Genomic DNA, 25,851 nt, shown 5'->3' on the forward strand with positions numbered 1-25,851 from the left:
CGGAGGCTGGGTGGCGGCGGAAGGGCAGCCGCGCCAACAAGCGAGGGTCCCAGACACCCACGTGGGTGGGGGAACGCGCGGCCGACACGGAGGCCGCCGCCACGCGTCCTCGCCGCCTCGTCCTTCCCCGCCGCGGGGCTCCGCCGGGGCTTCTCCCAACCCGGCCACCCGAGGAAGGCGGGGCCGCTCTGCCCCGCGGCAGGAAGTCGGCGCGTAGCTTCCGGCGCGCGGAGATGACGCGTGGCCCGCGCTTCCGCGTCGGGAGCCGGCGGCGGATCCCGGGACGCGGAGACCCGGGGTCCCGGCAGCGGGGCGGCCCGCGGGCGCGGGGCTGGGATGCATCGCCGCGGGGTGGGAGCCGGCGCCATCGCCAAGAAGAAGCTGGCCGAGGTGAGGGGACGAAGGCCGACCCACAGCCACCCCCGACCCGACAGAGACTGAAGTCTTGGAGCGGAGAGCTCTGTACCCTCAAATCGCACCCCCCATCGCAGTCTGACAGCAGGCTGCTCGGGTCCCGGGGAACTGAGACTCTTCAGCTTCCGGTGGGTTGGAGTGTCAGCATCCCCGGGTCCACCAGCCCTTTCCCCCCGCGTCCCCAAATTTGGCTACAGACCAGTCGTCTATTGTTCTTCCTCATCCCTCTCCCTAAGGAAAACCATTTCAAAGACACCCTCCTCTTTTCATACTTCAGCCGGGGCAGTACAAGTGGGAGCCCCCAGTGCCCACTCTCAACTCACGCCGGTCTCTTTGTCTGACAGGCCAAGTACAAGGAGCGAGGAACTGTCTTGGCTGAGGACCAGCTGGCCCAGGTGAGTCGGTTGGAGGACTCCAGGCAGGAGGGGAGACCCGACAGGGTGGACAGGACGCCTTTGATGTAAACTAGATTGTGTGGATTAACATTTTGAAATCTTTATTTATTTTTGAGAGAGAGAGACAGAGTGTGAGCGGGGGAGGAACAGAGAGAGAGAGGGAGACCCAGAATCCGAAGCAGGCTCCAGGCTCTGAGCTGTCAGCACAGAGCCTCCCGCGGGGGGCTGAACTCAAGAACCCCCGAGGTCCTGACCTGAGTCGAAGTCGGAGGCTTGACCGACTGAGCCACCACCGGGGTGCCCCTAGGTTGTTCGGATCAAACTAAAACCCGACTCTTTGGCAAATCTTGGTTTCTGGACTGCTCAGACCATTTGCCGACTTGCTAATGACGGTGATAGCTGACATCTTTGAATGATTACATGCTTTCATCCTCCCATGCACGTGCCCGTTTTTTCTCGACCCTGTCTTGTTCATTCATCCTGACATTCCTATCAGGAGAGAGCTCTGTTCTTCCCAGTTTAGAATTGAGGACATTCAGGGGATTTGTCCAAGATTACCTGGGTAGTAGTTGGTAGAGCCGTTTGACTTAGATCTTTGGAGGCTTTCACTTGATGTGCCGGGGGATAACATGAAAATATTGCTTACTCTGCGCCATCCAGCCCCACCACTGTCCCCTCCAGAAGTGTGTGTCAGTGATGGGGCGCGGGGCCTGCAGTTTCCTTTTCTAACACTTCCCTTTTCTGTCCATGCCCCAAGTTTACTCAGTTATGACGACTGGGGAAGGAGAGGAGGAAGCAGTTAAGCAAGGAAATGGGGGTCCTTGAACTGAGGAAAGAGACACAGGCTGTGCTCTTCAAAAGCTCCCACTCATAAGGGAGATGACATACAGAAATCAACTGGAAATGGTGATTATAATGTTTCTAATATGTAGCAAGTGAGAAGTTGTTGGGCCAGGAGCGGTTACTCTCCCAGCAGGTAGAAAGTAGGCTTTGTTAATTAGAGAAAGGGAAGGAGTCACAGCCATAAGTCAGAAAATCCCCAAATCATTAGTACCTTAGCTTTGGAATGCAGTCTGGTAGGCCCCCACCCCTCCCTTAGGGATTCTTTTTTTTTTTTTTAATTTTTTTTTTTTTTTTAACGTTTATTTTTTAAGAAGGAAAAAAATCAACGGGGGAGGGGCAGAGAGAGAGGGAGACACAGAATCGGAAGCAGGCTCCAGGCTCTGAGCCATCAGCCCAGAGCCCGATGCGGGTCTCGAACTCACGGACCGCGAGATCATGACCTGAGCTGAAGTCGGACGCTTAACCGACTGAGCCACCCAGGCGCCCCAGGGATTCTTTCTTTTGGAGTTGATTCCAAGAAGGTCCATGACTGAAAGATTAAACAGTCACTGCACACCTAATTCATTTTCTCCTATTTAGCCTTTCTGTCAGTGACTGGAGATTTCCCTCTCTCTGAATGCTGCATTCCCTCGTTTTTAAAAGTTTATTTAGAGAGGGAGAGAGAGCAAGCTTGCGTGTACTCATGAGTGAGAGAGAGGGAGAGAGAGGATCCCAAGCAGGTTCCTCGCTGCAGGGCTCGATCTCAGGAACCATGAGATCATGACCTGAGCTGAAATCAAGAGTCAGATGTTTGACTGACTGAGCCACTCAGGCAATTCCCCCCCACCCCCATTTTTAAGACAAAATGGATTATGAGGTGCACCTTCAATGTAATGACTATTTCTGTGGGAAAAAGAAAAAGAAGGCACTACATTAGATGTGCCACTGATTGTTAGAGGCATCCTGTCTTTAGAACAGGAACACGTGGGGGGGGGAAATGTGTTTTATTTTTTATTTATGTTTCTTTTTAAAATATCTTATTTGATTTATTTTTAAAATTTTTAATTTTTTTAAAATTTATTTTTGAGAGACAGAGGGTGAGTGGGGGAGGGGCAGAGAGAGAAGGAGACACAGAATCTGAAGCAGGCTCCAGGCTCTGAGCTGTCAGTGCAGAGCCCGACATTGGGCTTGAACCCGTGAACCGCGAGGTCATGACCTGAGCTGAAGTCGGCCGCTTAACTGACTGAGCCACCCAGGCGCCCCTAAAATATATTTTTTAATGTTTCTTTATTTATTTTTAAGACAGAGAGAGAGAGAGCATGAGCGGGGTTGGGGCAGAGAGAGAGGGAAACACAAAATCTGAAGCAGGCTCCAGGCTCCTAGCAGTCAGCACAGAGCCCGACGTGGGGCTCAAACTCACGAACCGTGAGATCATGACTTGAGCTGAAGTTGACGCTCAACTGACTGAGCCACCTGGGCGCCCCTAAAACATTTTATTGTTAAGTAAACTCCACCCAATGTGGGGCTCAAACTCACAACCCTGAGATCAAGAGTTATGTGCTCCACTGACAGAGCCAGCCAGGCATCCCCCAAAATGTGTGTTTTAGAATTGAGAAAACATTATAGCATCCAAGTCAGCTGACAACAGAACCACGAAGGAGAGTTAGGGATAAATAGAGAAGGAACAAGGGGCGCCCGGGTAGCTCAGTCGGTTGGGCATCTGACTGCGGCTCAGGTCATGATCGCGGTTCGTGAGTTCGAGCCCTGCATCGGGTTCTGTCCTGACAGCTCGGAGCCTGCTTCAGATACTGTGTCTCCCTCTCTGCCCTTCCCCTCCTCGGTCTCTCTCTCTCTCTCAAAAATGAATAAACATTAAAAAAAGATTTTTTTTTTTTTAAAAGAAAGGGGGGATAAGAAACAGCATAATAGTAGGCCTGGAGGAAATGGGTTATTTTAGCCCTTGCCCTGCCACTGGGCCAGGAACTTATTTTTGACATCTATCACTTAGCTGGGCTGCCCCTAACCTCCTCCTTGTCCACCCTACAGATGTCAAAGCAGTTGGACATGTTCAAGACCAACCTGGAGGAGTTTGCCAGCAAGCATAAGCAGGAGATCCGGAAGAATCCAGAATTCCGGGTGCAGTTCCAGGACATGTGCGCCACCATCGGGGTGGATCCTCTGGCCTGTAAGGAGTTGACTGTAGGGGTGTGGTATTCTCCTAGGGACAGGAGCGCATCTCCTTGTCATCACTGTTGTCAGGGCATCTTCTAGAAGGGCCTGCAGGGAGAGCCAGAGGATGTAGTCTTTGGTGTGGGCCTGGCAGGGTGGCTGAGGGCCCGCTTTGATGGGAAAGCTGGAGAGGCTGGAGAGTAGGCTGGTAGCCAGTGTGCCTGACCTCCCCTTGGATGATCTACAGTGGAATTTTTTAATGGGTTTTTTCCCCTATTAAAAAAGAATTTCGGGGGCGCCTGGGTGGCTCAGTCGGTTCAGCGACCGACTTCGGTTCAGGTCATGATCTCATGGTTTGTGGGTTCGAGCCCCGCATCGGGCTCTGAGCTGACAGCTCAGAGCCTGGAGCCTGCTTCAGATTCTGTGTCTCCTCTCTCTGCCCCTCCCCTACTCGCTCTCTCTCTCTCTCTCTCTCTCAAAAATAAATAAAACATTAAAAAAAAAAAGAATTTCATTTTAATGAAAGTAGCATGTAATTATGCAGTCGGTCAACAAAGGAGAAAAGAGAAAAACAGAAAATAGAAATTTCCTGATCCTGTCCCCTAATTGCAGGGATACATATTAACAGTCTAAGGTTATCTTGCTGGACACATACATTGTATTTATAAACTTTTTTTTTTTTTTTAACATATTGGATTATGCTATAATTACTACTCTATAGCCTGCATTTTTTACTCCATAAACTATGGCCTTCAATGGATTTTTGAATGCCCGGTCTGCATATTGTTTTTTGTTTTTTTTTTTAACGTTTATTTATTATTGAGAGACAGAGAGAGACAGAGCATGAGCAGGGGAGGGGCAGAGAGAGGAGGAGACACAGAATCCGAAGCAGGCTCCAGACTCTGAGCTGTCAGCAGACAGCCCGACGCGGGGCTCGAACCCGCAAACCGTGAGATCGTGACCCGAGCCGAAGTCGGCCGCTCAACCGACTGAGCCACCCAGGCACCCCTGCATATTCTTTTTTCTTAGCCTTGTCCCATTATATTTCCCTGTATGCTTTGGGAAAGGAAAACTCCGTTTCATAGTATCCTGGAGCCACTTAGCCAAACAGAAATGCCTTTTAGAAGGCCCACCCTTTACAACTGTCTGAGCCTGTTTTTTTTTTTTAACGTTTATTTATTTTTGAGACAGAGAGAGAGAGACAGAGCATGAACGGGGGAAGAGCAGAGAGAGAGGGAGACACAGAATCGGAAGCAGGCTCCAGGCTCTGAGCCATCAGCCCAGAGCCCGACGCGGGGCTCGAACTCACGGACCGCGAGATCGCGAGATTGTGACCTGAGCTGAAGTCGGACGCTTAACCGACTGAGCCACCCAGGTGCCCCTGAGCCTGTTTTTTAGCAGGAATTTCCAAGAGTTCCAACTGTTTGGGGATCCTGAGTAGTAAATGGAGCACAAGGAGTTAGGCTAGGCAGGGCAGGCTTCCTACAGGATAGATGTTTTAATCTAGCTTTGAAAGAAACTATGGGCGTAGGCTAACATATGACCTAGACTGTTGCCTTTCTGTCTTTTAGCTGGAAAAGGATTTTGGTCTGAGATGCTAGGCGTGGGAGATTTCTATTATGAGCTGGGTGTTCAGATCATCGAAGTGTGCCTGGCCCTGAAGCACCGGAATGGAGGTGAGTGTGGCGAAGTCTCTTGACTGGGCTTTGGGCTTCCCTGAGAGAGAGAGAGAGAGAGAGAACCCTGAAAGATGAGCTTTTCCAGCCTTCAGTCTGCAGGCCAGTGAGATCTTGAGAAACTGTTTGGTCTTCTGAAGCGTCTCAGCCGCTTCATGCCCTTGAATCTATACCACGTCTCCATGGCCAGGGGTAAATGGAATGGCCTGGATGATTGTCTCTGTTCTCTAGAGACCTTTGCCCCGGGGAGGTCCAGCCCCTGGTTAGTATAGAAAACAGTAGGGAGGTAGGAGCTAAGGCCTTTTCCCCTGATACACAACGTGTCTGGGTTATGACTTTATCACGAGGAACTCTAGGTCTGCCCTGCCACTCCCAGGAAAGTAGGGTGATGCCGAGTTTCTGTGCTCCCCAAAACGCGACCTCCAAAATGGGCCTCCAGCGGCGTCCTCTTAATGAGCGCATCGAATGGGCTGTGTTGAAGTCAAGAAAGCAAGCGAGCTTAGACCCAGTTAGAAATCACTGGCCGTAAACAGATAGCAGCCTCGACGCTGAGCGAGTGTTTATAGCTTTTGGGAGGTGCTGCCGCCTTTGCTTTTTTTAATTGGTTTGGTTTAGCGGACTTCATCTGCTTTCCTGTCCCCTCCAACAGGTCTGATAACTCTGGAAGAACTACATCAGCAGGTGTTAAAAGGAAGGGGCAAATTCGCACAGGATGTCAGCCAGTAGGTCGTGCCTTCCAGTCCCTTGGAGTGTAGAAAAGCCTTTCTAGAAATCACATGAAATCTTTTCTCTTCACGGCTCGTATGTCTGGGCTTCTTTAGGAATCATTTTATTCCCACATGTTTTTTTAGAATGCCAAAAGTGCACAGATATAAAAAACCAAAAACCACCTGTAACTTCTCCAGCGAGAGATTACAACTGCCAGCGTTCCGGTGTATTTCCTTCTAAGCATCATTTATGTATTTTTTTCATGTCTACGTAATGTATTGTTGCTTTTTTTTTAACTTGGGGCTGTGTAGACTCTGGATTACTTGGGGTTCAGGAAGCTAGCGCGCCCGCACGGAGAAAGGCTGGGGAGAGGGGTGGGGGCCAGAAGATGGGGGGAGATAGATTGATCTGGTTCGCCAGCCTCTCTGTGGGACTTCAGGGTGGGAAAAGGTTTAAAAAAACAAAAAGAAATGCTGTCAGCATGTGGGCTGGGTATGCGGACCCACCGTGTTGCGGGTTTTCTTTTTCCCTGGTTGGAGTTAGTGGGGAACTAGGGAAAAGCCACATGGCAGTAGTCAGCCGGGTGGCCCTCTGTAAAATGGAGAAGCGTTTTGCACTTGGCCGTAGTCCACGCCGCTCCCTCCTGTCCCCTGCCTTTAGCTCCTTCGTTCACATTTCCTGACGGGCCCCCGTAGGCGTATTTTTGACCAATGTCTGGGGTTAGGATGGTTTGCTGAGTGCGCGGGCTGATCGCCGGGCACCGTCTCCTTTGACTGGCAGCGGCACCATTTGGTGCCCTTTGACCCCGCCTCTTCGCTAATGTCACTGAACGTCGCCCGCCCTCTTGGGTCTTATGTCGGGGCGCTCAGGGCCGAGCCGGAAGTGCGTCGTTGCCAGGTCCGCTCGGCCCAAGGTGTTTCAGCAGCGTTTCCTCCCCTCAGAGACGACCTTATCAGGGCCATCAAGAAGCTGAAGGCGCTCGGCACCGGCTTTGGCATCATCCCCGTGGGTGGCACCTACCTCATTCAGTCTGTTCCGGCTGAGCTCAATATGGACCACACGGTGGTGCTGCAGCTGGCGGAGGTACCGCGGGCCTCGCGAGGGGCCAGGGCTCGCGGGGAGGGGAGGGGAGGGGAGGCGTGTGCGTGTGCGTGCACGTGTGTGGGCGGGGCTTCTGGAGCCGCGGGGCGGGGTGGGGGGCAGGGGGGCGGGGCGGTGGGGCGTCTTCTGCCCAGACTGTCTAGCGGATGCACCAGTCAGACCTGACCTTCTTTAGGAGACGTTTATTGAGCAGCTACAGTGCCAAGCACCGGGCCAGGCTGCGGGGCGCAGAACGACGGGTACCACGTGGTTCCTGCTCTGCGGGAGCTTACAGTCTAGCGGAATAGGCGGACATGCAGACGACGAACTGTATTTTCTTGGGTAGACAGGTTCTTTGAGGTCTTCTTAAAACTGGGTGTCGATTCCGCAGAACAAATGTGTAATCTTGTTCACCGTTCCCCCTGTTCCTCAGCACGTCCCCCCCCCCCCCCCGCCAAATCCTTACCATGGCTTTAAGAAAGAGGGGTTCGGTTTTCTTAAATCTATACCCCCGAACAAAACTCAAGAAGGAGAGGGCTTTTCTCCCTGGGGAATGGTCACCGTCCCTTCCTGTCCGTTCATTGTCCTGAATCAGATCATACTCCAAGGTTCTCTGAGAAAGTCTAATGTTTTAGTACCAGGGACCCCCCTTTTTAAGACTCAACCCCCCCCCCCCCCACACCTCGTCACCCTGAAAGTTGCTTCTCTCTCTCTTTGCTGGGACTTCTAAACATTCTTTTTTTGTGCTCTCATAGGCTTCGCCCAAGGGCAGTTTTTTGTCCCGTGTGGGTAAACCCGTTGTTCCTGGGCGGATGCTGGGCTCTTAGGGAAAGTACGCTGTTACCTGACTCCCCATCCCTCCTTCCTTCAGAAAAATGGCTACGTGACCGTCAGCGATATCAAAGCCAGTCTTAAATGGGAGACCGAGCGAGCGCGGCAAGTGCTGGTATGTGAATTTTGGAATGGCCCAGAAAAGATGGGCCCCAGATGGGAGGAGGGTGGACAGGCAGCACACGGGCAGGACCTAGCCTCGCTCCGCTGGCCTCTTGCCTTGAAGGCCCACAGAAGTGACCCCACGTCTCTGAGGGTGGCCCTGAGAGGTACAACCGAGGCAGGCTCCTGACTGCGGCAGGCGAGCCCCCCCACCCCGCCTCCTGTCTCCCGGCCTGGAGAGCCTGGTGAGACCATTCACGTGGTTTGTATCAGAAGTAACGCTGTTAATACAGAGTGAGAGGGTTGTGAACTACTTAATGACACATCCACGATCATATTCTGTTACATTGCGTGTTGTGGTTACAGTTTTATAGATACAGATTTCGTGGCGCTAACGAGAGGCCGATGTTACGAGAAGGAGTATGAGACCGTAAACCCTGGCCTTCAATACCTTCTTCCTCATCCAGGCAGTTAAACTAGATCTCCTTTTTTTCTGGAAAGCAGGGTAACAGAAACATCTATTTAATGCTGTGGGGCACAACCAGCCCCTCTTGGGCCTCTTTCCAGCTGTAGGAATCGGGAGTCCATTCTAAGCTAACACAGCCCTTTCGTTAACTTCTCCCTAAAGGTTTACCCGCGAGGTAACGGACGCGGAACTAAGCACGGTGGCTCCCATCGTGTAAACACGTGAAGGCACTCGTGTAGATGTAGCCCGAAAACCCCACTGAAGCCAAAACAGGTGGGGGGGGTTGTCAGTCTACCCTGCGGGGGCTCCCTTGTCCCAGAGGATTCTTCCTCCCCGTTCCCTCCAGGAACACCTGCTGAAGGAAGGGCTGGCCTGGCTGGACCTACAGGCGCCCGGGGAGGCCCACTACTGGCTGCCCGCTCTTTTCACGGACCTCTACTCCCAGGACATTACAGCCGAGGAGGCCAGAGAAGCCCTCCCCTGACTCTGGGAGCGCCCGGGGGGTGGGGGCCGGGGGCCCGGCAGCTGGCAGGGAGAGGAGGGGAGAGCGGTTGGCGAATAAAACCCGAACAACTTTGCTTTTGTCTGTTTTCTTTCAAGAAGAAAGAGTTCCAAGTTTTCTTGCGCCCTCCGTACGCTTCACCCATTGGCTTGTTTTTTCTTAAAGTGCCTTCCCGTAGCATCTTTAGTGGAGAAAACCTCATTTATCCAGGAAGGAGGACCCGAGTTACACAGAACAGCGAGCACGGAGGGAAGGACCTCTACGGGCCGGTCTTCCAAGCTCACGGCGAAGCCGGGTCTAGGACGAAGGCTGTCCGCCTCCTGGCTCGACAGCCTAGTCTCTCTCTAGCCCTGAGGCATAAATCACAGCCCGCTGGCTCAAAGCTGGTCCCTAGGAAGATGTTTTGATCTCAAACCAGCAGACCCTAACGGACCCGTAAGTCATAGCCACTCGTCCGGTCTCATCCAGCTTCCTTGAGGGCCTGCAGGTTCTGACAGACACGGCTGAGTGTGAAGCAGAGGTCAAAGTCAAGTGGTGGTTAGAGGAAACCGTGGAATCTGGGGGAACTGACCGACAGTGGCCCTACACGGTGGTAGTTCTCCCGTTTCCTAGTGGGTTTCCCTCTCCCGTTGCTCACCGGGTCCCTCTAGCCTCAGTGGCGGCAAGGGCATTGTTTAGTGAACACCTACCCCACGCCATTTGCGAACCCCCTCTAATCCTCACGACTTTACTTGGGTAAGTAGGTCTCCTTAATGTCTCAGGCGAAGGGTCCAAGTCCTCTACCAGAGGCCACCAGGCGGAAGAAGCAGAGAAAAGCCAGAGCTAGGTCCACTCCCATCAGACCCCCTCACTTTCCCGTATCCTGGCTGCACACGGCACGGGGCGGCATTTTGCAAAGTTTCTCCCCACGCCCGTGGTCAGCCAGGAAGAAAAGCCTCTGCGCCGGAAAGCGGGGGCCTTGTTTACCCAGTAGGGACAGGGGTGTGGGGCGGAGGCTGCGCGAAGCAGCGTCTCCACGGTCTCCGAACGCTGGGCTCCTGAGGGCTGGTTGAGTGCCAGAAAACAGAAAACCCAGTGGTTTGGATTATCCCGAACGTGGACACCCTATCCTTACCAAGGGACACTCGGGCCAAGCCCAGGTGCCCAGACTCGAGGCCTGCCCGTCCTTGTAGGACCTGGATCTCTCTGGAAGCAGCCGAGGCCAAGGTGGCACTCCTCTCCTTGGCGGCCCGAGGGGGGCTCACGAAACGCTCTTCTCCTTCTGGTGGGCGGGAAACTGGTCACCAGCAGCCCTGCATCCACCCAGGTCACATAGGCGGGAGCTTCCAGCTTCCAGACGGTTCACTGAGCGCTTTCTTCCTCCCTGACGGGTCCAGACCCAGGGGAGAGGTGTGGTTGTCGAGGAGACCCACGCTCCCTTCACGCAAACCCTCCCACACCCACAGGCGCTTCCTCCTTCTGCCAAAACAAACTTTATTGCACCAAAAAGAAAAACAAAAAACAAAAAACTTCATTTATGTACAGTCAGATATAAAGACATCTCTTTGACTCCTGTGCATATATTTCCTCAACTCAAGATTAGGGCGTAAAAGTCGGGCCGGTATGCCAGACATGCTCTGCCCATGGCAGGGCCAAGGAGAGGATTGTCACTTGAAAGTGGGAACACTTAAAATGGATGACAGACGACCACTGGACCAACAGACCAAGGGCATTCTTCTAAGCCCTGCGCTAGCTCTGGGAATGGAAGAGGGAAATGGGAAGCAGGGTCCCTCTTTTGAGTCTCGTTAAGAGACTCAGCCTTCGGTATCCAAGATAAACTTCCGTTCCCCAAGCCCACGTCCTGTCCAGTTTCTCAGCTTCCTGCCCTCCCAAGTAGGACATTCTCCTTTGTGCCCGACCCCCCCCCCCCCCAACTCCCCCCGGGAAGTCCCACCACGACCCCCACCCAGGCAGCCGCCTCCACGGCAGCGGGCGGGGCAGGTACGCCGTCTCCTCTCCCTTCTCCCTTCCACGTGGCTGGATGCTGCCTGAGGCCCTGCGTCACATGGGTCACCGACACCCCACTGGGAGCCTTAACGGGAAGAATCCGGAAAATATGGGGCGAACACACCATAAAGGGGAAGGCTGGATTCCCTCAACGCCCAGTACCACAGGGCACCTAAAGCCCATTTTTCCGAGCCAACCGGCTAAAGAATCACTGTAGCTAGATACAGACAGAGAAGCGACACAGCCAGGGGACACCCCTTAGAGCCAGCGGCAGAGCAGCCGGGAGGGAGAGGGAGGGGAGTGGCGAGAAGGGGAGCCCAGAGTTCCAGCCATCCCCCCCCCCGCCCCCCCGCCATTGCCTACCTTGCTCCCCACAGGTTCCTGGGCATTGAAGTTGGGGCGGGGGGCGGGGGGCGGTGGCGCGGGAGGGGCTGGGGTGAAAATACACAAGGACAGCCAAACGGAAACGCAACAGGACGAGCATCAGTCTCCCCGCCGCACCCCGCCCTCAGAAGTGCCCTCGTCGTGGCTACTAGCCTTTTTGAAAATCTGTAAGAAACTATTCTATGTAGTGGCTCCAATCCCATATACACAGCAGCTGGCTGTGTGGGGAACTTCTCAAATCAGTGATTGCGGGAACAAAATCAGCCTCTCAGGGTGCCTGTGCGGGCTTTTAACCAAGACTCGGTTCGGTCCCGGGGCCAGTCCCCTTCTGTCTTCAATCCGGGAAGGGGCGCGGGAATGCGGGGCAGAGGAGAAAGGTGCTCAGGTGCTAGGTAAAGCTTACTGATCAGCAGCCTAGACTCCACCACTGTTCCTTCTCTTTGGTCTGTCTAGAACAGTGACTATAAATTAGGAAACACAAAATTATGCTGGCCCATGGGAAGTAGTGGGAGAAGAGAGGCAGGGGGGAAAAGGGCGCTGGGAAGCCCTGCTTCGAGACTGCAGACAGACAGACAGACAACCACCCAGACTGCGTAAGTGTCACAGACAGCCCCCCCCCCCCCTCCCCAAAGCTCCCTTCCAGATAACCCTATACGTCGCGTGGGCACACTCCCTCTTGGAATTACAGCCTGTCTCCCACCTATCCCTAAGGAGCCGGCCCTGTGGAGAGGTGTGTCGGTTGCCGTGTTTTTGCCAGGGGCCCTCGCCCCGGGTGTTCCTGCATAGGTACCTGGGCCCCTGCTATGGGATGAACATGGCCCCGGATGCTCGAGAGCCAGGGAGGTCAGATCAGGAACGGCCTCCCCGCTCCCACACCCTGGGATCCGAGCTTGCTCGGTTCTTGCCATCTTGCAGGATGACGTCACGTCTGGAGGGAGATACACACTGCCTCTCCGTCCCTGGGGTGGGGGGGAAGGGACTTTGCCGGGACTCTTGAGTGGGGGAAGGGGAGAAGGGAGCAGGGTCTAAACCCTCAGGCTCCCGTGCAGGTCTGTCTCTGTCCCAGACGAACTGCTATCAGAGTCCATTTCGGCGTTCTCATTATGGAGCCTCTCCAGCACTTTCTGACGAATCAGTCCCAGGCGCATCAAGAGGGACTGGTAGTCAAAGTGGCCACGCTTCTCTCCAAAAGGGTCCTGTGGGGGAAAGGAGACAAGCGGGATGGAAGATTCGAGTCTGGACAGCTCACCCTAGAGACAGCAGCTCCGGGCCCACGCGGGACGCCCGCTCCGCTTCGGAGTCCTGGGAGCGGAGGAGGGCGTCGCACCGACGGGGGCCAACAGCGGACAACATGACACAGGACTAGTTCAGGAACGTTATGGCAGGTGAACCACCCCAGACAGGTCTGGCTGGGGCCAACGTGAAAATGTACTTTTGTTCCCTGAAAGCAAGCCACTATGCGGGAGGTCAGAGGAAAGGCGAGGTAGATAAGGAACAGAAATTGAAGACCAGAATCGTAATCATGAAGCGTGCCTGGGTTGGTTTTCAATTCACTTCACAAAAACCACACGAGAGAAGAGTTATCCTCCTTTCCCACACTCAACAAAGGGGAACTTGCTTTTCCAACGTCACAGGCAGGACGAGAACTCAGGAGCTCTGACTTCCAGATTAAGCACCCGTGCACTCTTCCACGGAGACCTGTCACCACCTTCCTGTCCAGGTTTCTGGGCATGACTCCAGGGCCACCCAGCTCAATCCTAGATCAAAGATCTCCAAACACTCTGCAGAGAGGGGTTCACGGTCCCGAAGAGTCTCGAGAAGAACTATGGTTGGAGCGGAGGGCATAAACAAAAGGAATTTAAAATGCCACAGAGAGAACACGGCGGCCAAGCAGCGGGGCCGGGGTTCAGGCGAGGGGACCGCCTTCCTCGAGAGTCCCGAAAAGCCAGCCGGTTTTCCCCTCACATTCTGCTTCTCGCACATAAACGCCTTCCACACTCTTACCCACACGTCACCCTCAGGGTCAGGGGCCAGGGAACACAGATCACAGTCCCCGGGGCGCCAGCGCGTTGCCACTTACGAGGGTTACGCTCTGCCAGGGCTGGACGCCACACTCCCTCTGTGGCGGTCAATTTTTCAAATCTTCCCTTTTTCATCCCAGGCTCCAGAGCCACCCACTTCCCTCCTCCCCAGACGCTGCTCCTCCCTCTCCTTCTCTCATCACGAGTTATTTTTCCTCCACAGGGTGAACGATGGAAATGCTTTTAAATACCAGCACTAAGGGTTCCTGAAACCATGGGAGGAAGCACCTCCCATGTCCCCTAAAAAGGGGATTAGGAAACAAGTTAACCCTGAGCCGCCCCTGCCCTCTGAGGTTGTTTCGTTTTGTTTGTTCAAGTAATCTCTACACCCAACGCTGGGGCTCAAACTTCCAGCCCTGAGATCAAGAGTCGCACATCCTACCCACTGAGCCAGCCAGGCGCCCCTGCCCTGTGAGTCTGCACGTGGCAGGTGGGTGGAAAGTCCGTGAAGGAAGGAAAGGGACACCGCCATTTGTAAGCAGCAGCGGAGGAAAGAAGACATTCACCCCTGCGGCTGGTGGCGAGGACGGGGCGGGGGGAAAAGGCTCAGAAAGAGCTGGGGAGGGACCTCAAGGACATGTCAGTCACTTACCCAAGTCAGCAGGATTCTAAAGCAAGACGGCCAGTAAATGACCCAAAAGACACAAGACCTGGTCCTCGGGAGAGCAGGAGTCTCGTCCTCTTAACAACCGGGTTTTTTAATATTTGAGACCATTTACAATTTGGTTTAGTAAGAATCTCCTCTTGAAAACAAGTCTAAACTCTGCATTCTTTTTTTTTTTTTTAAAGGAGTTTTAAAGTTTATTTTAAGAAAGAGAGAGAGCACGTGAGAGAGTGCACTTGAGAGGGAGGGCATGAGGAAGGGAGGGAGGGAGAGAGAGAGAGGGAGGGAATCCCAAGCGGGTTCCGCACTGTCAGCACTGAGCCTGACTCGGCGCTCGATCTCACTAACCCAGAGATCTTGACCTGAGCCGACGGAAGCCTAACCGGAAGCCTAACCGACTGAGCCACCCAGGCGCCCCTAAGCACTGCATTCTTATTGGAAGTGGAAAGTACGTTTCCCCGGTAGAGGCAGAGACTACACAAGGGCTTGCTATCTTTTGCCACGGGAACCCTCCAACCCACAGCGCCACACATCCGACGCTTCCCGCGGCCTCGTTCTCTGAGCACCCCTCTGACCTAGGGACCGAACTCCAATAGGGGATTCGCCCTTGTAATCGCGGAGATTCCCAGAAGGCCGAAAGCTCTCGCGTTTGAAAAGACTACTACGAAGGGAAGGCATTCCAGACGAGCAAGCAGGACGGTTCGGACTCTACTCGTGAGCGCCTCGTTTAGGCCAAGAACGGAGAAGCGATGCCGCGTGTCTCAGGCAAGGCAGTCTCCTCTCTGGGCCGCGGCCGCTCAAACCGGACCAAGCTGCTCTAGGCTCTGACTTCTGAGGGCCGCGGGCGCTATCCTTGCCGGGGCGGGGGGGCTTACAGGGTCTGCGGGAAGGCGTCTGGAGTCAGTGGCAGGGGCTGCGTTACCTGCATAGTCTGGCCCTGAAGGTGCAGCCGATCTTTGCAAGCCACCTCATAGAAGTCGTAATACTCCAGGAAGGACTTCTCCATCACCCCTCTGGAAAAGAGGCAGAGAAGCTGACGTGAGGAACACGGCGGGGGAGGGCTCCCCCCTTCGTCATCTAGCCTCGCTGCCAAACCAAGTAAGAGTTCCCGAGCCCGGGTGTGGCATCCTACAGAAATCTTTCGGTGGCAAATGGAAAAAGGAACAGCCGACGGCCCGTGGCTGATTTCTCTCCTACCTTAGGGATGATTCAAGGAGAGTGACTGTTAATACTTTCCCAGCAGGCTCGGCACTCTCCCAGGAAAAGAGAAGCTCTCCGAACTTCCTCTCGAGTAACCCTCGGGCACGAGCCACATCTTTCCTTTTTCCGTATCTCCCCTGGTGCCCAACGCTGGATTCTGCCCCGAAGACTCTCAAAGGTACGAACCAGCTAAACCTCCAAAAACAATACCGAGTACCAAGTGGGTACTGACTCTCCTGACGCATACCTACCGTAAAGGTTCAGGGCAGGGACACTTTCCTTCCATCATGTCACAGACCGCCACTCTGATGGTCTCATGCCGAATACATTCATTGTAATTTTTGCTGTCTCCTGGATGCCTCTCCTGCAACGTTAACAGATACCAGAGTATCCAAGTACAAAATTTAGGCAAAGAGAAAAGTCAACAGGAGGAGACTTCACGATGAGCACGGGGCACGTGACCCACGCAGACGAATCCAGAGAACACCTTTCCGGCTGGGTGGCAGATCCTCGAAGAGCAACCAAGTTTTTATTTTTGGGACCATTCACCTCCCCCGCCACTCGGGCCGATACCCATCCTCCGTTACGGGTCACTCGACCTGTAAGCAGCAAACTACGTCCGTCACCGTTTTCCTAAGGCTAAAACGAGAGGCCCCGGAGGTCGATTCTGTGGGAAAGAAGCACCGGGAGGGATGGTGGCGGGACAAAAAAAGGCACACTTATCAGGAGTCTCAGTGAAGAACTCTATAGACACCAGGATGCTTCCCGGTTAACTCCTTTTCAGGTCTGCAGGGATCCCCCATCACTGCACCAACTGATATGAATCTATCGAAGGGGAACTTGAATCTTCCAAAAGAAAACCCCAACTTGGGGGCGCCTGGATGGCGCAGTCGGTTAAGTGTCCGACTTCAGCCAGGTCACGATCTCGCGGTCCGTGAGTTCGAGCCCTGCGTCAGGCTCTGGGCTGATGGCTCGGAGCCTGGAGCCTGTTTCCAATTCTGTGTCTCCCTCTCTCTCTGCCCCTCCCCCGTTCATGCTCTGTCTCTCTCTGTCCCAAAAAAAAAAAAAAAAAAACAAAAAACTTTGAGAAAACCCCAACTTGGAGAAAGCCGGTACGAGCGCACGGGTATAAATGGAAGGGGGTACGGTTTTCCATCCTCGTAACTCTTCCTCTACTCTTCAACGCTCCTCCTGCCACCAGCCCGGCAATCAGAACCCTGGCCTCTGATTAAAAACCCAGCACGAACAAGAAAGAGATACACACCCTCGGCCCATTGCCACGGTTTCCAAAATGCACCACAGTGAGATCACGGGGGTGCCGTGGGGCGTGTTGAACGTTTTGAGGAGAGCCACAGTAGTCCCCACCTGTCAAACACCACGCAAACTACTAGCTGGCGCTCAGCGGGTCGGTTCTCTGAACCCCAAGCAGGCTCCACGCTGTCAGCACAGAGCCCGACGCGGGGTTCGAACTCACAAACCACGAGATCAGGGACCTGGGGCGAAATCGGGAGTCGGACACTTAACTGACTGAGCCACCCAGGTGTCCCCCAGCGGGTCAGTTCTTTTGTTACCCGCATTATGTTCTTTCTGGTGATACGTTATCTTTGGGACGCTGGACTGTCAGCGACTACTTTGATAAACAGCAAGTAGCACGTGAAAACGGCGGGGAAGACAAATGAGGACAGTGGACCTCATCTGATTCCGAGATCTTCAAAGTTGGGTGGGGCCCAACAAGGGTACTTACTCTTCCTGTCATTAAGCCATTTCAGTCACTTAAGAAAGAAGTTGCTTGGCCTTAAGACTTAAGAAATGGGGGCGCCTGGGTGGCTCAGTCGGTTAAGCATCCAGCTTTGGCTCAGGTCATGATCTCACGGTTTGTGGGTTTGAGCCCCACATCAGGCTCTGTGCTGACAGCTCGGAGCCCGGAGCCTGCTTCGGATGCAGTGTCTCCCTCTCTCTCTGCCCCTCCCCGACTTGTGTTCTGTCTCTATCAAAAATAAACATATATAAAAAAAAAAGACTTAAGAAATGGATCAGCTGGGCACTTCCTTCCTTCTGGGGAGCTGTGAAAAAGCCACCTGGACACCAGGAGGCTGTGAAGTGAGAATGTTTCGGGGTATTAAGAATAAAAGTCACAGGATGCCTGGCTGGGTCGGTCAGCGGAGCATGCGACTCTTGATCTTAGGGTTGTGAGTTCGAACCCCACAGTGGGTGCAGAGATTACTTAAAAATGAAATCTTAAAAAAAAAAAAAAAAAGAAAAGAATCAGTCACCTCTGTTAAATTTCCAAACAAGGAAAGACCTTAAAATCAGCTCCTTGGTTAGTGAGTAAGGCCCTTTTCCATTTCTACCGAAGCCTGAAATCAAATACACTGTTTGGAAAGGATGGTTGTGGGAATAACTTTTGTTCATTCTTAAAAGGTACTTCCCTTTGTTCCACATAGTTTAAAACTCAGTTAACTGTTTTAATCACCTAGACAGAATTATAATCTTTGGGGATTATCACTGGAACTCTTTTCTTGTACTCATGAGTAATCCTGGCAGGCAGTTTTAAACAATGGAAGAACGCTGGGTTCCAGGCAAATGCTGGGTTCTACCACGATCTGGGTGTCTTTGTGAAAGTTAATCAACCTCTCCACGTGACCAACACCTCATCTGACAGTGGGGATAACAACAGCTACCCCGAGTAGAGATTAAATGAGATACTATGTATAAAAATTCGGCAGTAGCTGGCAAATTGCAAACCTTTGGAAAATACAACTTTCCTCTGCCTTCTCTTCGGTAGCATTGACTAAAATATTCTTTTTTTCCTTTTTTTTTTTTTTAAGGTTTATTTATTTTGAGAGAGTGCGTGCGCGCACGAGTGGGGGAGGGGCAGAGCAAGAGAGGGAAAGAGAGACTAGAGAGAGGGAGGGAGGGAGGAAGGAAGGGAGGTGGGGTGGGGGAATCTCAGGCAGGCTCTGCACCGCACCGTCAAGGCGGAGCCTGATGCAGCCTGATGTGGGGCTTGAACCCACGAACCGTGAGATCACGACCCGAGCCAAAATCAAGAGTCGGGACGCTTAACCAACCGACCCCCCCCCCCCCCACCGGCGTCCCTTGACCAAAAAATGGTTGCCCTGGCTAATGACTAGCTCCCGTGGCTCTTTAGGTAAGAGCACTTGGTAACTCCGGGAGTAGGAGTCACCAGGAAGTACCGTAAGGGGGTACTGGAGAATGGACACGTGCAGAAGAACCCACCGGCTGCAAAACAGCCCCCAAAGCAGGCTTAGAATTAATTTCCGGATGACTCCACTCATTCCCACGTTGCAGAGTCACCCAAGTCACGTGGCAAGAACTTGACGGTGTTATCAGGGCTTACGAGGAAAAAAAATTCATTTTTAAGGAGCCCACGAACCAGCTCCCTTTTCCTCCTATGGTGACAAACAAATAGGACCCCGAAGCAGACCTCGCTGATCTCTTCAAACCCAGTATTCTGCCCACAGTACCGCGCCCCGCCCCGGTCTTACCTGCTCAAAGCCAGGCTCATTGTGATAGGGGTTCTCAGTCATTAGGGACTGGATGGAGATGAGCACAGAGGAGATGCTCTGGGCTGGGCTCCAGGCAGGGCCGGTCCACGTACTGCAAAACACAGCAGAGGGGAGTAGCCGGGTGAGGCCAGCTCGAAGGCCGCCACCGAAAGACTAGCGCACCAGTACCCTGGGGCCTGGCCACACCACAGCACCATCAGTGACTCAACGTTTCTCTTTCACTATTAATGCTCTGGAATTTCCCAGCCTGTCTCACCCTCATTCACCAGAAGTCAGTCAACTGCCTAATCCTCTTATCAAGTGGGACAAAAGAAAAGAGGGTAAAGCAAGCAAGATAACTTTGAAGGGATTTTCATTGGCCTAAGAAAGAAACAGTAACCAGGGAAGGTTCCATTCATCAAAATGAAAGGAATAAGGTAAGAAAACAGCCTCAAAGGCAGTCTAAATGTTAACCTCTGTGGATCTCAGAGCTTCCTTATTTAAGGGTGGTGAAGGAGTCAGGAGGAGACAGAAGCGGAGATATAGGCACACAGGGGCCCGAAGCCATCTGATTAGAGGCCATGTTGCGGGGGGGTGTTGATGATCAGGGATCCCGTTCTGGATCCAGCCCCCAGAGAGCGTCGAATTCTCTGAAGACTACAGAACGCTGCCAAAGGACAGGAAGGGGGTAAGGGGCATTTCTACACTGCAGAGGGTCTGAAATAATAGAGTTGCAAAGCATCCAGAACAAGACCGGTCCTCTCCTCCACATACGTGACTGCGTATTGGAGGAGGAAGGCAGCTTGGACATGACATTTCTTAGCTCAGCTGGCACCTGATCTGGAGGCCGAACACAACCTAAGCCAGGACAGGCTTGTTCAAGCTGACTGGCCAATCTTCTACCCTATGACGCTTCATGGGAAAAGTTCACAATGTCAAGGTAGCTTCTCCTTTTCTACCCCACCCATTTCTGCCACGTTCACCCTGCCATCTAACTTCCCCTGTTTCTACTGTGGGCTGTTGTTTGTTCAAAACAGTTTTATCCTGGCCTAGCGGAGAACTTCGTACAGAGACGCTGTCACGCACAAATGTCACACGGAAACAACGGAGTGCCTTCACCACTGTGGGCTATATATACCGCTATCCTACCAGCAGAGACAAAAACCCCGACGACATAAAAGATCTCTTTAAGGGCAGCCTCTTTTGAAGGACTTCCTCACTGCCACCATCACAGAACACGTCCCTGGATCTAAGAGATTTAAAAAAAAAAAAAAAAGAAAAAAGAAATCCTGATCTCCAGTTTGATTCAGCTGCCTTCTCCCCCACGCACACTGGGAAACATGCTGGACAAGACAGACATTGCTGGACGAGAGAGAAAACAGTACCGCCGGTTTGGGCAACCTTCCCAACTTCAACCTGTACTTGTTCTCTGCCCTAGGGAAATTCACCCACACGAGAAAGAGCTATCCAGAAGACATTAGAAGGTGTTTCCACTCTGAACTGGTAACCCCCAAAGGGCAATGAAAGGGAACGAGTGAGAACTGCACGGAGCAAAATCTCAGTAGCACCCAGACTCAAAATGTTCCTGGAGCTTGTTTCTGACCTGATGTGATTTCCAACCTCGTTTTTCATTCAGCTGTTAACATATCAGAATCGTGTTCATCACTACCACCGCCTCCAAAGCCACTCACTGAGAGACTCAGAAACGAGACACCCACAACCTTACATGGCACAGACCCGCGGCCTTTCTCAACCCGTTCGGGAGAGAGGTTAAGCCCTGAGGCCCTAAGGGAGTGGTTCTCAGGCTGGACTGCGCCAGACATCGCCTGGAGGGCTTGGAAGACACGGACTGCTGGGCCCTACCCCTGGAGTTTCTGATGTGCTAAGTCTAGGGTAGAACCCCAGAATCTGCAGGGCTACAAGTTCCCAGGTGCCGCTGGCGCTCAGGGAGAAATCGCTTCGCTGAAGCATCCGTTGTGGGTCATAAATTAACTTCTCTCTTTTGCACCTAGAATGATATACGGTTGTGTACCATCCTGGGGAAAAATGAGGAAACGGTCACTCCGGTCATTTGCTGTGTTCCGTGCTTCAGGCGAGGAACCCTGGTTGATACAGGCTGGCCTGCAGGAATTATTTGCTAACAACCAACTTGGCCACTTAGAAGTCTCCTCTTACCCTAGAATACTCAAGCAGACTTTCCCATTGCGGTAGAAGTTGGGGTTAAACCTCACTGTGTTATTGCCCGTTGTCATCAGTTTGACCCGAGGTGGGTGGATGGGATAGTCGGGCGGACACCGAAACACGAACAGGAAGAAACCCCCTTCATAAGGAGTGTCAAATGGGCCTGTGATCAATGCATGAATCTGCAAAATAAAACCCCATCTCAAAATTGTGAGGTGATGTCCCATCCCAACCCCTCCTGGCTTCCACTCGCTACCCACACCAGAGGCAGGACCTTCATCTGGTATTCCATCCTCCATATCCTCACCGTGCAGCCCGAACAGCCTGTCCTCACTCATACCGAGAAGTTATGTCTGGAATTCTAAGAAATCCCACTCCGGTGGAGGGGCACCTTACTCAGGGATTACGGTTCTAAGGTTAGAGCCCAAGGTGGAGATCGAATCGCGTCAAAATCACCCTCCCTCGAGGGTCCCTTAAAACTCCCTCGCGGCGTGCTTTTTTGTTTGGGCCTCCCTGATCAGTGTTAGATATACAAATGAAGATGGAACACCGCTGTGGAGTTAAAGTTGGCATGTGTAAAATATTATCCTAGCGTGTTTGATTTTAAGAAATGAATGCATGTTTTCACGGGAGTCCGTCCGTTTGGATCTGCGTAGGTTAAACATGCCTACGAGGCAACTCCACCCTGTTTACGTGGTACAAAGCTGGGCGTGGGGGGTGTAAGATGAATGGAAAAGAGCAGAGGGATTGGTGGCCACAGCACCAGTGGCAGTCACAGCGCAGAGCTGAGGGCTGTGACGGAGGCCGAGGGTGTCTGCTTCCTCTGCATGGGATCAAACCGACTGTGGAGGATGTGGCTCAGGCAGCCTCCAGCTGGGTCAAAGACACACAGAGTAACGGGGAAAACTCAGGGTCCATTTGGAGCCATCAGACCATCCCCAGAAATTTCCCCGATACTGTAGGTTAGTTTAAAAAGGGAAAAAAAAAATCGGCAGCACTTAAAACAGAACGCTAAACTCTTTTCCTCCGGCCACAATCACTGAACGAGCTTTCCTCTCCTGAAAGGAGGAAAAGGTGAACGGACCCCGTTATATTTCTGTTTCTACAAAGGCTCCTAGGCATTTAGGTTTGCTCAGAATTTTAACAGCAAGACGAAAGAGGCCCTGCAATCCAATGCCTCAGTCCCAACTCTGCGCGGGTGGCACCCCGGATTATCTTTTTGCCCTCAGTCATTTGGAATAACAAGCTCAAATGGCATCAACATGACATCAGTTCTGGGACCCGGGGGACTGGCATAGGAACAGGGACACTTGACTGAGGACAAGATGTCCCAGGAAAAACATTTCCAACCACATAAAAAGAAAAAAAATCAATTTACAGGGAAACCTATTCAAAACAAAAAAATAGATATACCAACACTAGAACGTCTGAACTTTTAACTGTAAGGGAATGTGAAACTATGGAATTTCCTCGATTTAGGAAATCTGATTTCTTCACAACATCAGATCAAGTGAACATTGACTCCTCGGGGTGTAGCACTCAATGACAGAGAGGCCTGGGTATCCACACCAAGGGAATTTAAGCTTCCTCCATGTTTATGTGGAGGACAAGACAGGAACGGTCTTTGGGATGGAACGGATATTCGACAGTAACCAGTAAGGACAGGAGCCTGAACAAGGCCCTTTAAACATAAACTGCTTACTCAGGCTCGCCCCATCCCAACCTTCTCCGCATCTGATTTACAGCACCCTACTTAAAAGCCAAGAGTGGCAGGATGGGGAAGAACTGGGTAGTTAAAAGGAACAGGGTGATCATATCATTTATCAGCCAAACTGGAGCATTTTTGAGAGTGAAAGAGTGCCCTGACAATAGTCAGGCTGGGACAAGAGGCATCAACAGGGATTTTCCAAGCCAGACCGACTGGCACCCAAATGAAAGACACCTGTTCAAGTCTCTGCTCCACCTCACCGGGTGACCTTAGGCAAGCCACGGACTCTCTTGGGATCTCGATTTATTCATTTCTGTAATCAGAGGTGTGGGCTGGATACTCTTTTAGGCTCTTCCAACTTTCTGGGCCCAATTTCCCAGTAGCCCCCGACCCCTTCCGAGTTACATACCTTAGTCATGTCAACAGTATCAGGAACAACGAACATTCCTGGAGGAGGCTCCTTATAAATGGACATGATATCCCTGTATAACACCAAGAGGAGGTGGGGAAGGGAGTGAGGGAAAGGAGAAAAAAGGGGAATCCCTTGAGCAGAACAGTTGTTATCACCTCAATGAGGCCAGGGTTCGAGAAAGTGGTGCTTGGTACCACAAATGTCTGCACTGTCTCGCTGGCTGAGAAACCTCAGCTGAGTACTCGTCAGGCAAGCAGAGAGCGGAATTATTATCAAAAGGGCATTGTTTCCTCAGGGGGAGGGGGAAAAAAAAATCAGAGATCCCAATGGCATCAGATGTCACCCTGGAAAAGCCACATCCCATTTACTCTCTCTTCCTCCCACAGGGCAATTCATTCACTCCCCACCTCCGAGATTCCCAGGTACTACCGCTGAATGCTAAATGAAGAGTGCTCAGTAGCTGGGAAGACATCACCAACTCCACTAAGAAACGAATGCTGTAAACCATACAGCAGACCGTTGTTGGCAAGGGGATTGTAGGAAGCAAGTGAGCTAGCGAGGGGCAGTAATGGTCTGCCTGCCCAGGAGTCCAAGGCGGGGGGGGGGGGGGGGGGAGATCTCTTCAGACGGGGGGGGGGGGGAACGGGAGGGGGAGGAGGACCCTCTGAAATAGCCGAGAATCTCACACCGGGAAGGAGAGAAGGACACGCAGCGGCTGCTGTAGACGGGAGGATTTGTAGGGTGGATTGCACAACCTAGAACGCATCAGCCGTCAGCAAGGGTCTAAAGGACATTCTAGGTGGGAAAAGCCTGGGGACTTGCTAGGGTACATAGGGACATCAAGGGCAAACAAGTGACAGAGCAGAGGGGAAACAGTACTGGCGCAACTCACAGGTAAGTCGGGGATGGAAGACTGTACAGGAGTAGAGAGGGGGTTGCTGAGGTTCTGAAGTTAGAGGTGGCAACCCGGATGGAGCTGGCATGGCACTGGGCCAGACACTTCACACACAGCGGGCTGCTCAATTTTATCACCACCTTGAAAGGTAGGTAGAGACACGGGAAGGGACTCCGAGCGTGGGGGATGGGACTACCCAGGGGAGGATGGCTGCAGTGGGGGGTACGGGGAGAGGAAGAGGCTGGTCATCAAGAAACAGGTCTCAGGATCAGAAGCAGCTAAAAAGCATTACTCTTTTCCTATGCAGTAAACACTACGCCAAGCATTTTTGCAAAAAAACATTATCTATTAAATGATAGGATCTAAGGTCAGTCACCCAAGAAATAGGCACAGAAAGGACTTGGGCCTTTGTTCCTATATTTGAGCAGAGTGGATTTAATTCGGAAAAGTAAACCAGATGACCCAGAGGGAAAAACACAAGAAAGTCCTGAGTGGGATATTACAAGCCAGAGTGAGACTCGGGTGGGGGGAGAAAGCGTGCGTTTCCTGGAACAGGTGTGAGAGCGGACAGCTTCGGAGTTCTGCAGAAGTGATTCAAGGGGAGACTGCGGGTACGTGAGGGAAGCGATCCAGACTTGGGGAGAGGGTCTGAAGAGATGGGGAATAAAAAGAAAGGTTGGCCTCGAGTCTGAAGCCAAGGAAAGCAAGCCGTGTTACAAACGGGGCTCCGGAGGAGACGACGCGGGGGTGGGGGGGGGGGGGGGGGGGGGGGGGGCCCCGGGGGCAGCTAGGGAGGGGGGGGGGGGGAAGGGGGGAGGGAGGCGGCGCGGAAGACGGGAGGGGGTGTTGCTGAAGCGCGAAAGGGTCGGGTTTCGGGCGGGAGGTATGGGGGAGGGTATGGGGCACAGAGACGAAGGGCTCAAGGGAGGGAGCCGAGGGGCGGGGTCGGACCTGGGCACTCGAGGAGGGGTTTGGTACGTGTGGAGCTGCGGGCGGGGGAAGAGGGGACTTGGATCGCGACGTTCCGGGCTGGCAAGACGTGGGCCTTGGAGCTGGGCCGCCGCGAGGGAAGCGCGGAGGCAGCGGGCGGCGGGGCGGGGGGGGGGGGGGGGGGGGGAAAAGGGGGGGGGGGGAAGGTCGAGCCCCGGAGCTCGGGGCTGGGGGAGGAAAAACCCCGGCTCACCGCTTGATCCGAAGTAGACACTGCGGCGCGGTTCGCTCGCCGTCCCAGTCGGAGCTGAGTGTGGGGTCCCAGTGGCTAAGCAGCGCGGCCCCGTGGGCAGCGGCCGAGGGCGGGAGCCCGGGCAGCGGAGCCAGGCCGCTCCCCGGCCCCCCGGCCCCGCCCGCTGCCGCCGCCGCCGCCCACACATCCGGCAGGAAAGGCGGCCCGAACCCGCTGCCGCTAACGCCAACAACACCGGCGACGCCGCTCGCCCCGGGGCCTGCCGCCCCGGCGCCCGCCGTCGCCGTCGCCGCCTCCTCAGTTGGACTCTCCGCCATCGCTGCTTCGCTTCCGGGACTGCTCGGCAGCACGTCCGCCGACCAGAGCGGCCGCTGCTCCCTCCCGCTCCCGCACCACCGAGAGCCGGGCCAGAGTGTCCCCACCCTCCGCTTCCACAGCCCGGGCGGCGCTGGCTCCGCCCACCCCCGCCCGACCAGCGAGAGGCGTTCTGCAAGAGCGTCCACCCACGGTCCTCCAGGGCGAGAGGGGGTGGGAGCGAGCCGG

General features: G+C 53.5%; 2 protein-coding genes across 3 annotated transcripts; one reads left to right on the forward strand and one right to left on the reverse strand.

Moving 5' to 3' along the window:
• The first annotated feature begins 234 nt into the window (after positions 1-234).
• On the forward strand, positions 235-11,582 carry SNF8 (SNF8 subunit of ESCRT-II). Of its 2 annotated transcripts, XM_049635893.1 has the most exons (8): positions 241-390; positions 759-809; positions 3,678-3,816; positions 5,372-5,476; positions 6,126-6,198; positions 7,126-7,267; positions 8,136-8,210; positions 9,010-11,582. In XM_049635893.1, the coding sequence occupies exons 1-8, from the start codon at positions 337-339 to the stop codon at positions 9,145-9,147; spliced, it is 777 nt and encodes a 258-aa protein (XP_049491850.1). In that variant the 5' UTR covers positions 241-336; the 3' UTR covers positions 9,148-11,582. The 2 variants fall into 2 exon arrangements, with proteins under 2 accessions (XP_049491852.1, XP_049491850.1); XM_049635895.1 differs by lacking the exons at positions 8,136-8,210; positions 9,010-11,582 and adding an exon at positions 7,461-8,129 and having other exon boundaries at positions 235-390.
• On the reverse strand, positions 10,662-25,742 carry UBE2Z (ubiquitin conjugating enzyme E2 Z). The gene is made up of 7 exons (XM_049635892.1): positions 25,309-25,742; positions 23,228-23,300; positions 21,105-21,292; positions 18,930-19,041; positions 15,672-15,784; positions 15,143-15,233; positions 10,662-12,731 (listed from the first exon to the last, which is right to left on the reverse strand). Exons 1-7 carry the CDS (start codon positions 25,623-25,625, stop codon positions 12,561-12,563), a joined length of 1,065 nt encoding a protein of 354 aa, XP_049491849.1. The 5' UTR covers positions 25,626-25,742; the 3' UTR covers positions 10,662-12,560.
• Positions 25,743-25,851: the final 109 nt, after the last annotated feature.

This window comes from Panthera uncia, chromosome E1, assembly GCF_023721935.1.
Source record: "Panthera uncia isolate 11264 chromosome E1, Puncia_PCG_1.0, whole genome shotgun sequence".
NCBI lineage: Eukaryota > Metazoa > Chordata > Mammalia > Carnivora > Felidae > Panthera > Panthera uncia.

Bases quoted from the DNA above. Each gene is read 5' to 3' on its own strand.
- SNF8 (XM_049635893.1), top strand. From the start codon at position 337: ATGCATCGCCGCGGGGTGGGAGCCGGCGCCATCGCCAAGAAGAAGCTG. The intron at 810-3,677 runs GTGAGTCGGTTG...TCCACCCTACAG, and splicing joins CTGAGGACCAGCTGGCCCAG to ATGTCAAAGCAGTTGGACAT. The intron at 7,268-8,135 runs GTACCGCGGGCC...TCCTTCCTTCAG, and splicing joins TGGTGCTGCAGCTGGCGGAG to AAAAATGGCTACGTGACCGT.
- UBE2Z (XM_049635892.1), bottom strand. From the start codon at position 25,625: ATGGCGGAGAGTCCAACTGAGGAGGCGGCGACGGCGACGGCGGGCGCC. The intron at 23,301-25,308 runs GTGAGCCGGGGT...GGTGTTATACAG, and splicing joins TGTCTACTTCGGATCAAGCG to GGATATCATGTCCATTTATA. The intron at 19,042-21,104 runs GTAAGAGGAGAC...TGTGTTTTGCAG, and splicing joins GTCTGCTTGAGTATTCTAGG to TACGTGGACCGGCCCTGCCT.